The following is a 12,578-nucleotide window of genomic DNA, read 5'->3' as shown; positions in this document are numbered from 1 at the left end:
AATTGGGAAATAACCCACAAAATAAAAGTGAAATTATTGAGACGGTCAAACCGCAGATATAATAACATTTTCTATAAAATTGATTAAAAGAGGTTATTATAACAAAGTTACTTTTTCATATAAAATTAGTAGGATAGACTCTCAAAGATAGACAACACTCCCAGGGTGGATCAAAGGTTTATTATGAGTACGTGTAGTGTAAACACAAACTACCAAGATAATCATCTGACGTCACAAAGAAAAGGTATTCGCACGCATACACATCAATGTCTACGAGTGCTCAGACACACACAACAAACCAGATAGACCCAAGCAATTTCATAAAAGATTTTATTTACAATGTTAATTTTATTGTCAGTTCTTTTCATTTTAAAAGAGCAAAGAATATATATGAATCCCTTATTTAAACATTAAAATCTGAACTCATTCTTAAAAGTAACCCATTAGGTCTATGCAATGAGTAATATACATTTGCACACAACCACAAATGTGTGTCTAAAATTTTAAATTTCCATCAAACTGGAACAATATATTTCAATAAACTATGAAACATGGGTGGGAGGGAAGTACAGTATGTGTTATGTCCATTGATGTACAGCAGGTGGCGCGCGCACACACTCTCACTATCGGTTTCCACAGCTGCTCTGAATACGTCACAATGCTAAGGAAGGCAAAGTCTCAACCCTCACAAAACCACAGTGGGAATTACACCCTGAAGAAGTATTAATGATTCCCTGAATTAATCATGGAGAATTAAATCATGCTCTCTAGTTGTCTCAGAAATCACTGAGATCAACCACAGAGTCAAACAGTCACAGGGAGAGAGAATATTAATAGGCACTTAGTCAGAAACTAATCAGCAAAGGGCTCAGCAGTGCTTCAATGTGACTACAGGTCCTCAAATCCGAACTCATTTATCTGTTTCAGTCTAGTATATATATGAGTGTTTGTCTGGCTACTCAGGTCCTGACTTCATTTTGAGTGTAGACATCACTCTCGAAGGCAAGATTGTCATACTGAGGTGGTTCCTCCAGCTGCTCATCTCGCAGACCTGTAAACCAATCATAATATACACTTAGACAAAATGACCATTTGCAGCAAACTAAAGAATCCAACTGACCTATCATAATGCTGCCATGTAATGTGGCTCATTATGTATATGGTAATGCATTTTTCTATAACATTTTAAAATAAACAGATAAAATTCAAGTTACTCTGAGTGCTTGGCTCTTTGTAGATAATGTCTGTTGCATTATATATTTTAAAATATATCCAAACACGAAGGTCAGTGAATGTGTCCATTGACCAGTTAGCACTGTAAAGCTGTGACATCTAGTACAGACACCTTGTATCCGAAATATAAATATGTGAAATAATGAGAGCGTGTGGACTTTTCAAACCGTTTAGTGTGTCTTCAGGAGGAGCGGCAGGTTCGTTTCCGTGCATGGATGCATATCCAGAAGATGCAGTCTCACTTTGTGTGTGTGATGCCGTCTCACTGGGCACGTCCTCAGAAATAGAAAAAGATCTAAAATCAGGCACCGAAATATGTGGTTGCTCCTCAACATCCATCTGCGAAAAGGAGAAATTTAGACAAATAAATGATTAAAATCATAGATTTTTGATGGTAGGCAAAACAGTAACAAAGTTTCATGAAACCACGGGGGATTAAAAACAGGCTGACAAATATATATGGAAAGGAGATGAAGTGAACTGAACTTACTCTACCCATGATGACTGGGCATAAGGAAGCAGCAGCTTAGGGTCAGGGTAAACACTAAAACAAGGTGGATCCTCCCACCCTCCAGTTTTTGTTATCCAGGCACATGACCTTATGGCAAAAAAGCCAGGGGCATGGGAATATAATTTTTGGAACAGCACGAACAAAAAGTGAGCTCCCAAGGCACAAGAACAATAGCCGGAAATGCTTTGGTGTTTAGAACAGAATCCCTTGGGTATCAACCAAACTTGCCAGATACACTACTAGCCAATGTTAAGTACACTGAAAACAAGCTGAGCCGCATCAGGAAATGAATACCCGTGGGACATTAGATACTAAGGGTGGGTTTGGAGCCGAGGCCTGGTCACAGAAGGGATAATGTTGCAAATCTTTATGTTCAGGGTATAGTTATTCAAAACTATACAATGGAGTCCCTTGGTGCCATATCAGCCAGCAGAATCCACTCGGTTCACATCAAGAACAAATCCCACACACATTAGCGGAAGGTGACTTGCATGTTATCATCAACAGCTGCATGTTTGATAACAAGAAATCTTTCTATCAGGATTTTACAAGCCTATTGTTCCATGACACATCATTTGAATTTTATGTCAAGGAGATCACCACAGTCATCAACGCAGTTTGCATAGAGAATTTAGTATTGATGTCTGCTGCTAGCCTGTATGATGAGCTAACCAGGACAAGTTTAGAGAGGAACCTTAATAAAATCCTAGGTGAAAAAGGTAAATACAATTTTCACCAGCATCTCTGCTTGGAAACTTAGGACACTTTGCGAAAAGATAAGAGTTCTGCCCCATCCACAGCTCATTAACAATACAAACATAGAGAGTATGCATGTGACGTCACTTTACCAACCGAACACCAGATGAACACGCCAAAACACGCTCCCTTGATTGGCGAAACACTCAGCAAAATGGCTGCTTACATTATCAGGAAACGCAATGCCAAACATATCAAAACATTTCGAGGTCCACGGACACCTGGTTCCTTTGTAAGTCGTAAGTATCACTGTTAAGTCCAACTGCTTTTAATTTCAGCAAATAATTGCGTGTTTTAGTCCCGGTCTCTTTGTTTCTTCTACTGAAAGGAGCCATTTTGCTGCGTGTTTTATCACTCAAGGGAAAATGCCCCGGCACTCAAGGGAAAGTGACGTCAATACATGCCCTCTATACACATCTATATCTTGTATAATGACTTCAGTAAAATGTTAGTATACTAGCACCATATATTTATGATATATTTATGACCTTTCTGTGTCTTGTCAGTGTTTTTTACACACTGCAAGTCTGTATAACAACAATTTACTACCATCTCAACTGAGAGTGTAATAAGTAAACTTTGTACCCGGGTGTGTCTCAGCAGAGATAAAAGCAATTGTATAAACCAGGAGATGTGCAAGTATGTCTCTCTGTCACAATAAGTTATTTAATTAACAGTTCACCCAAAAATGAAAATTCTGTCATGTACTCCCTCTAATGTTGTTCCAAAACTGTATAAATGTATTTGTTCTGATAAACAGAGAGAAAGATATAAAAAAAAATTTTTTACTTTACGTTTACCGGCTACCATTGACTTTCATAGTAGGACACATTTTTTTGTACATTTTAATGTTCTGTTGAACACAAAATAAAATATTTTGAAGAATGTAGGTCTGGGGCACTTTTGACAACCACTGTAATTTTCCTACTAGTCACTGTTGGCCAAACTGTTTTTAGTTACAAACATTCTTCTAAATATCTTCTTCTGTGTTCATCAGAACAAATCTATACAGGTTTGGAACAAACCAAGGGTGAGTAAATTATAAAAAAAAATGTTTCTGGGTGAACTGTCCCTTTGAGGCTGTAGGTTACTGTAAGATCTTGATGGGCAGCAACAAAAGAACACAACCTCACTTTTGACATCAGTTCAACATATACATCGTATACAGCTGAGAACCCATCAGATGCTTCATGTCACACTCTGCATGACACCGAAATCAAATGCTCTAGGCACATGATCCAGTGCTTCCGTATCACACTGAATAGGGCTTACACTAGGACTTTTATTTCCTTTTTTTGCTAACTGTAACATGAAAAAATGTATTACTATACTGTATCTAACTATAACTTAATATAATAATTACAGTTCACGAAATTAAATTAGTTTCCTTAAAACTATTTTCTGTAAAGTCATTAATTGAAAGCAGGAAGGCAGCGGTCTTCCATCTCTAACACAGCGAAAGTTCAAGAGAAGGGAAGCAGATTGAATATTTGTTAGCGTGTGTGAACTGGACATAAAGGTTTGAAGCTAATACCTCTAAGCTTTACAAACATAAACCATGTTGTTTGGAATTTGACTGTTGGTTAAACTCACCTCGACTCCGAGGGCTTTAAGAATATCACATTTGCACATCGGGCAGGTCCTGTGCTCCAGCAGCCACGGCTCTATGCAGGACTTATGGAAGAAATGACTGCAAAACACACACATACTTGAATGTACGCCCAAAATAAGACTGGAAAGACAGGAACATTAAGATTTATAGTGATAACATAACTGATAACAGAAGACGTAGACATACTTGCATGTGAGAATTGACAGCACATCTCCTGGTTTATACAATTCAATACACACAGCACATGTATCAGCGTCAGGGCCAGTCTCCTGCGAAACACACACACAAGACATCAAAACATAGTTTATGATGTCAGTTGCAGTGTAGACCTGCAGTCAGTCGGTCTGTTCAATCTTATTGAAATTAATCTTTCATTAAAATATACAATGGGTCAAAATAGGCCTGTAATTTTCATCATAGGTACACTTCAACTATGAGAGAAAAAAATCCAGAAAATCACATTGTCTGATTTTTAAAGAATCTATTTGCAAATTATGGTGGAAAATAAGTATTTGGTAAATAACAAAAGTTAATTCTGCAATAGGTATGCATATCCCCCCCCCACACACACACACATATGTACCTGGTCTCCCTGCCTCAGCGTGCGCACTTGCAGCTGACCAATTGCCTTCTTTGCTTTGGCTTTCAGCTGTTTCTGTAAAAGATAAACAGGAATTTTGATCTTGTGGGGACATTTTTTAGGTTCCCATGGGAAAACAGCTTATAGTTCATACAGAATTATATTAATTGAAAATAAAAAATGCACAAAGGTTTGTGTGATTATTAGGTTTAGGTGTGGTTAGGGGATAGAATATATCATAAGCCTGATATAAAATCAATGGAAGTCAATGGAATGTCCCCATAACCAGAAACCAGTGTGCGCGCGAGTGTGTGCGAGACCGAGCCCTGGCCTAGTCTCACTGGTTTTTCAGGAAGTGTATGAATATTGCACAACTGTAATGTGAGTACAAATGCTAAGCACACACACAAAATGCAAAAAGTGTTTGCTTTTTTCCACAAACACTTGCAACAAAGGACCTTTTAGGATACTGAACATTAAACACATGATATGGAAAGGAAAACCTAACACTGTCCGTTTACAGAGAAAAACAATTTAATGTTCCACTGCTGCTTTATGAAGTCAGTCAGTCTGTCAATTCGCATGTATATACTACACTATTTAATCAACACAGAACTTAATATCCAAATCGGAAAATAATATAGAATATAACACAATATGATAATAATATATTTTACATAATATGATTATACATAATATTATGTTTCTTCACACATTTCTAAACCACACAGACTTATGCGATGTACCATATTCAACCCACACTTACCCATAAGATAACTTGTTTATCGGTGTGGGTTCCAAATAAAGCCTTTAAATCCCTATGAAACTGAGGTATGACTTTCCTCTTATACGAGGAAAGACACCTGGAAAAAAATATCTGTCCTCCATAAGATCTGACTCTTCTTTATTTCCTTGAACTATAGAAAACTGCTCAAATGATTAGAGAATAGCAGAATATTTATTTGATGTCATTAATGTGGTTAACATGTCTCATTTATCGCTTTTTTCACAAGATTCATAAACATGCCGTAACATCTCTCACAAAAAACATAATGAAAGAAAAGTTTTTTTTGGACGCTACACAGGTGTGCCTGCAGGCCTTCATAGTGACTCACCCCAGAGATTCTCACATGTTCACCTGTATACCTGCAGGGGTTCATTGACCTAATAACAGTGATCTATCTTAACTCGCTGCATGTTTGAGTTCTTACATCGAGATACGACAGTAACAGTTCCGCTACAGAACTGAAATTGATTCCATTAATGTGTTGTGTGTGTTAAACTTTCTATAAGCGTGGCTCATTCTCTGACATCGGCAGGTAAAGCATGAAAGCCTCTGGAATCTCCTAATTTCTGTGAGCTCTTATCAATATCTCCATTTATAAAACTATTTTGGTCCTCTTTCGCAATGTACCACAGAAACACAGTGTTTGCACGCTGGAATGCTAATGAAAGGAAGGTCTGCTTGGGTGTTGCTTTTGGTTTCTTACATAAAAACTGTACTAAAGCCCGACACTGTTGGGTATTGATGTTGCTTTATAGTAGTCAGTCCTGAATATTGCAGTAATTATTTATTAAATGGTTATAAAATGATGTACTTCATTATAACAGAAAGAGAACACACTTTGTTACAAAGAACAATTAAGTGATGATATGAGCAGTGGTGACTAGACTCAAAATGGTACCCGAATGAAAAACAAGCCTCTGGTTCACACGAAGCCGAGGGAAATAGAAGCTAGAGATTAATGGCGTTGTCAATATGGATATTTCTCTTAAACAAACTCATTAATTCACTACAGAAGACCTTTGTTTAGAGAACCTTCTTTGATCAATGGATGCACACTTTGGAGCTGTAAAATATTGCCCCCTATTCACTCCCATTCTACTGCTTGGAAGTAAAAGGATACGTGGTCACTCCGATTGCATTTTTATTCAAGAAGAAAGTCATATTCAGTTAAGATCCCTTGAGGGTGAGTCAAACATGGGGGGGAAATGTTGTTCCTTGTCTGAAATATCCTTTTAGTAGGCTAACTAATAAATATAACGGTTACCTATAAAATATGACCTATAAAAATACTTTATGACTAAGAATTTCCAGGGTTTTTCCTTCATGGAAAAATTGGAGGCGTTCACCTCCTCCAATTTATGTGCTGCCTCAGTCTCTCACAAAAATGATCTCAGGTGTTTTCCCTACAACACTGCCTGTATTCTGTCAACAGACTGTGCTTTGTAACTGCAGTTGCGGTATTACGTCACAGGGGAGGCGCTGTTTCGTTATCAGCCAAGTGAGGCAGTAGAGTTGCAGGACAAGAGCTAATAGAGCTGTATTAGCTGTTTCACAGGTGTTTAGGTGACTATTGTTTGTTTTGCATGCAAGCAAGTGTTACATATTTTAAAAGATTTCTTAAATTAACGTGGCGTACCTCATTGTAATGTTTTAAGCTATGCAGTTGGCTCGCTGAATCAGCGTTAGGCCCGATTTACATTCAAATGACCCTCAGTGCGTTCACAGCAATCCGAAAAGTTGAACTATTTCCATCTCGATGCAGTGCCGATGTGCATAGTCAAATCTTTTGCTCTGTTGTGGTTTGACATTTTCGTTATTAATAAGCGCTTTTATACTTGTTGTTTGGTCTTCGATCAAAAAGCTTCTGCACTTAGGTCTTAATTAATGGTCTGTTGCAGATTTAGAGATTATAGTGTTATAAAATATATAATAGGTAGAATTAGGTTTGTTTTCGTCTCGTCTTTATTTGCTTATTTTTTCAGTAAAGATCGTCCAACCTGGTCACTTTAGCGAAGGGCTCTCGAGAGCGGCTAGCCCCATGTCATATGTGCGAAAGTAAGGACTTCCTTCACTTTATTAAGAGCGACCAAACAACAAACATGCAACATTGTGCAGTGACTGGTTGTGGAAGAACACAGTCGCTTCCTTCGGATTCTGATATTAAAAATGTGTGGTTGAAGTTTATTTTTAAGTACGTTCCTGCTCACCGTGGATTCTTTCGTGAATGCTGGATTTGCAGAGAAACTGAGATTAAAAAGCAATGCTGTGGCGTCAATATTGAATCTGACCGGAATCTTATGTGAGTGAAAATAGATTTACGATGCTTCACTATTGCTTTGTTAGAGATCGCTTTATATGTCCCGATTATGTGTAACCTACGTGTCTAACCAAGTTTACAGAAGGCTCCAGCTAAGCACGTAGTTTGTCAAAAAGACAAAAAGAAAAGTACATCACAGGGCACACTGCTGTCTTTTGGAACTGTTATCCAATCATAGCAGTGGGCATTTACTTCCAAGCCACGGGAACGTCATAAGACATCAGACAACAGTATAAAATAATACATTTCCATGACCAAAGCCAATTTAAGAATCACATAACAAAACATTTCACTGTAAAAATACGTGCCAAGTCAGTATTAAGATTTCTCAGACAAACCTACAGCTGAAATCTAGTCAACACATATTCTGAAGACACTCACAATCTGCCCATATAAGCCTTTTAACACATGGATACTATGCATTACCATAATAATATTGCTTAGTTCTGAAAAAACATGATTTTAGTAAGTGCAAATACTATCCTACAACACACATTTACACAAACAAAGCATGTTCAACAGTGACCTCATTTATATTTAGCAAAGAAAAAAAGGTACCTTTGATAATGACTTTTGGCATTGGTATGCTTATGTATAAAAAAAATGTCCAATGCAATTTCCTTATTAGCCCCTGAAACTCTGTGTGAGCGCGCAAGTATGTACAGTGATCTTTGACAGCAGTAAGGGCAACCGCAGGTTGTAATTTTTAACTAAACTTTAACCAAAACCAAACATTCCCTTCATACTAAACTAAACTCTTGACCCAAACGTTGGCACATAGAGTTAGGACATTAAGGTGGACAAAATGATAAGTTCAGAACATAGTTTCAAATGGAACTAGACCAGCCAGTTTAAAGCAGGTTTAACCAGACTACTGAATAGGTAATAAGAGTAAACCTATGCACTTGATATGCTGAACAAACAAGGCAGAAATGTTAATAGGCACATATACTCTACACATTGATTCTTTTTATATTACAACAACCACATTTTCCAAACCAAATTCACTACAAAGTCCTTCAGGTAGTTGGGAAACCACATTCAATCGGTGTAGTGTTTTCAGGAACACCACTTTCATTTGAACACTGAACGCTTGCCTGACAATGCAGTGGGGTTGACAATGAGGTGTTAAATCACAATGAGCTCATTTGTTTAGTCGAAACACTCTTGTGTTTGCGGCCATGAAACAACAAAATACACAGAGAACAATCATTTAGGGCAGTGGTTCTCAACAAGAGGAGCGCGACGGTTCCCCCAAACCCCAACCATTGGAACTCAATTGTGAATGCACAGAGGAACGCGATTGCAAATTATCGGAGGGTAATGTTTAGACTCATTGTAAGCCCTGCGCAATGAAATAGTTTGCGAACAAAAGCAAAATATCTACAAAGTAGGCAAACATCCACTCAGGAGGCAGCAATTAACTCTGCATCATCTTAAGAAACAGGTAGATCATATAAATATGTTTGTCTTTCAGACTGTAATTTCAGAATAAGCGCAAGTCTCTCTCTCACGATGAGTTCAGAGTGCTACCGAACCATGCTGGGAATTAGACAACGAGATGGCCATACGACAAACGAGGAACTCTACAGACTGACCAAACCATGTCAGTCAGCGTGACCATCTGCAAGCGACAGCTGAAGTTCGTGGGCCACTGTCTTCACATTGAAGAGAACGAACCAGCCCACATCTACGCCATCAGAAGTCAGTGATAAGAACAAGCGAGGAGACCCTCGCCTAACCTTCAGACACAAGATCCGGAGCTACATCGACGAGTACAACAAAAGCAAAAAGCCCGGAATCAAATAGTTCTCCCTGGAGCGAAGAGCAGTCAATCACTGACCCGCGTCGAAAGGGAAGAGGAAACAAAAGTGATCATCAGCATCGCCAAGAATAGAGAATAGTGGAAACATATTGTCGAGCTCCATACTAGGGGACCCGACCAATGAGGATGATGATGATGACGACTAGTCCTAAATTCTTAAAATACACAAAACTATTTAAAATAAAAACTATTTTATATTTTATATTGTTATAACAATTTGGTTTATTATTGCTTTTGTGATGACAGAACTGTCCAAAACCAGGTTCATATCGACCACAATGGATAAACTTACTTTTGGTACGTGTGAAACACTTTAAAATAAGCAGCCACACGGAGGCTAAGCGGTACCTGATCGTGGTTTTGCCGTCTGAGGTTGTTTAGTCTCCGGGCGGAATAGAAAATGAAGTAGCCAACGGTTGCCGCGGTGACAATGAAGAAGGAGATGGAGACGAAAAACACGGAGTAGTGACTCATCCAGGGACCGTACTGCTGCTTCCCAACCTCTATTTCTATGGTTACGGGGATGCCTTTGTTTAGCAGCGCTTCTAGCTCCATCCCACTGACGTAGCCGATCATAACCGCTATGATGCTCGTGCCTAGAGACACAAAAACAGAACAGAATCTACTTAAAAAACACGCAGGGCAGCGTAAACCAAAGCGCACGCCACGACTCTTAGCAACCAGCCTGTTCTGATAACAGGAGAGAAAAGCTGTCCATTTCCTATGAATGGTTTTATTAAAGTTAATAAACATCTCATCTCCAAAAATAATGAAAATAAAACCGTGACACTCGACACAAAGTCACTAGGTCATTTTTTTTACTTTAAAAGAAAACATTAAAGGTTTGGGTTTTGAGTCAAATCATAATTTTTCGGATCAAATTTGTATTTTTCATAACACTGCCTGACAATTGCCTAACAACGCAAAATAGCAACCACTCCTCCACACACCTTTTATGACATAACCTGAGATTATAAAACACGTGGATTTATTACAGATTGCAAAATAAGCATCAGGTCTTTACAAAGCATGTTTTCATTATGATGGCCATTGTCCTTTAAAAATCAGAAACCAGATCCGAACCACAGATCTAATCCGGTTTCCTTATTTCTCTAAACAAGAGACTATTTCCTTGTGCGCCTTTCGAGGAGGAGGTCCTACATGATCTCTCTATGAACTGTCCACTTTAAACAACTTACACAACACCATAACGCCCGGGTTAGAGTACAGCTGGCTCCCAATGTTGGTTTAAATAAGTAATCGGAATAGAAATACAGAACATCTACGCCAATTTATAGGAGAAGCACTCAATAAAATATTTTATCAGGACTGTGGTCCAAAGTCACCTATAGGAGCTTAACTCACATACCTGGGTGAGACATCTGAATTACCCGATGATCAGTCCCAAGATCGTTAAATATAATAGCAGCGACAGCGCCATTCCCGGCCGCGATGTTAATTTTGTCGGTGAAAGTGCATCCGTTTCCGCGCTGAATTAAGGCGATCCATCCCTTGGTGACGTTCGGTCGGAGATAAACCGTGTCCCGGTCACAACCGTAGATTGGTCTTGCTAAATACACGCTCCCCGAGACAGAAGTTTTGGGTGAATCTTGTCCATACAACCCGATTTCCTGCTGACGCCAGGTTGTTTCGTTCGTCTTAGGATCGACATAGGAAACGTTCAAGTATGCGGTGCACAGGGACGCTGCCTGCGCCAAGCGCACACTCGACACCTGGAGGAAAGAGGCCACCAGTAACCACGCAAACACATCCCGACCCACAAGAGGCCCCATATTCGGTCAACTATCTCTTCCGCTACCCTCTTAAGTACAGTTCAAAACACAACAGAGTCTAATTAAATGTTTAAAATTGTTCCGCAAACACAACAACGTTAGTTTCCTATTGTCCGCCAACAGGTGTTTTAGTAACGCAACTGAGTTGAAACTCTACCTCGGTGAGGTCACGGCGACTCAAGCCACGCCCACCCCATCTTATTAAAGATACACGCACATACAAATGTCTGTTGTTTTTTCCTCCCTAGATATGTGTTCCTTGTTTTTTGTACCTCACTAGCTCCTACTGTACCTGATCTATGCACCCTCATGCATGTTCAACAATTACACACAACTTGTTAAAGCTGTATGGGTTCATGAATTACAAACAGGCTATTTACGTTGATACAAAAGAGGAAACATAATAGGAGCTATTTGTAAAAGTAACCTCCAAACAAAAGACTGTTGTGTAAGACAGCTACTTCATATTCTCATTATTTGTATTTATATAAGCCTTTTGTGTAGTTAATAGAATAGTGTGTAAAATAATATTTGGTAATAATTATTTTTGTTTGCTTGGAGTTGCAGCTTTGTTTGTGTCAGAATGTTTATTTTCAAGAAGTGCAAATGAATGAAACGGTCAAAAAAACTTGCCTCTAAGAATCAAAACTAATTACTTGTGCGATGATCACTCTTTTTAAAAGAGATCTTATAGGGGCGTCATGCATCTATTTTTTTAAGGAATGAACACAAAATGAACATCGAGCACAAAATCAAATAAAATACAAATGAAGCGAAGCGGTTACCCTTTGTTTAACTTCCTTTAATAAATATTTATTATCGATTACAAATTGCTTCCATTATGAAACAAAAACATATACAGTAATGTAATATAATACATAATATAATAATTGAAGTGCATCTATTTCTTAATATATGAACAGTGTGAAAAACGTCCTCGCCATGTGATTTGGAGTCACTGAAAATTAATGTTATGAGAGTGCGTTTTATCCGGCCAAAAACAAACGTTTTCGACACCCGTTTTCTTGTGATAAATGCACGTTATGAACATGAAATCAGGTCAACCATGCAGGAAGTGGAAACATTTATTTCAAGTGTCCATATTGCTAGTGCTAATAACAGTAGATGCAAATCACCACTAAACGTAACGTTTGAAATTGCGAT

The 12,578-nt window shown here is 38.4% G+C and overlaps 1 protein-coding gene across 2 annotated transcripts; it reads right to left on the bottom strand.

The window, feature by feature from the left end:
* Positions 1–313: 313 nt before the first annotated feature.
* rnf128a (ring finger protein 128a) lies at positions 314–11,598 on the bottom strand. Of its 2 annotated transcripts, none has more exons than XM_079482725.1 (7): positions 10,991–11,598; positions 9,970–10,217; positions 4,696–4,767; positions 4,299–4,381; positions 4,094–4,190; positions 1,401–1,572; positions 314–1,051 (listed from the first exon to the last, which is right to left on the bottom strand). In XM_079482725.1, exons 1-7 carry the CDS (start codon positions 11,412–11,414, stop codon positions 960–962), a joined length of 1,188 nt encoding a protein of 395 aa, XP_079338851.1. In that variant the 5' UTR covers positions 11,415–11,598; the 3' UTR covers positions 314–959. The 2 variants fall into 2 exon arrangements, with proteins under 2 accessions (XP_079338851.1, XP_079338852.1); XM_079482726.1 differs by having other exon boundaries at positions 1,401–1,509; positions 10,991–11,585.
* Positions 11,599–12,578: the final 980 nt, after the last annotated feature.

The sequence above is a fragment of the Barbatula barbatula genome, assembly GCF_947034865.1.
Source record: "Barbatula barbatula genome assembly, chromosome: 2".
In the NCBI taxonomy this organism is placed as follows: domain Eukaryota; kingdom Metazoa; phylum Chordata; class Actinopteri; order Cypriniformes; family Nemacheilidae; genus Barbatula; species Barbatula barbatula.
The sequence above is the reverse complement of the archived record's forward strand: the minus strand, read 5'-3'. Positions and strand labels throughout refer to the sequence as shown.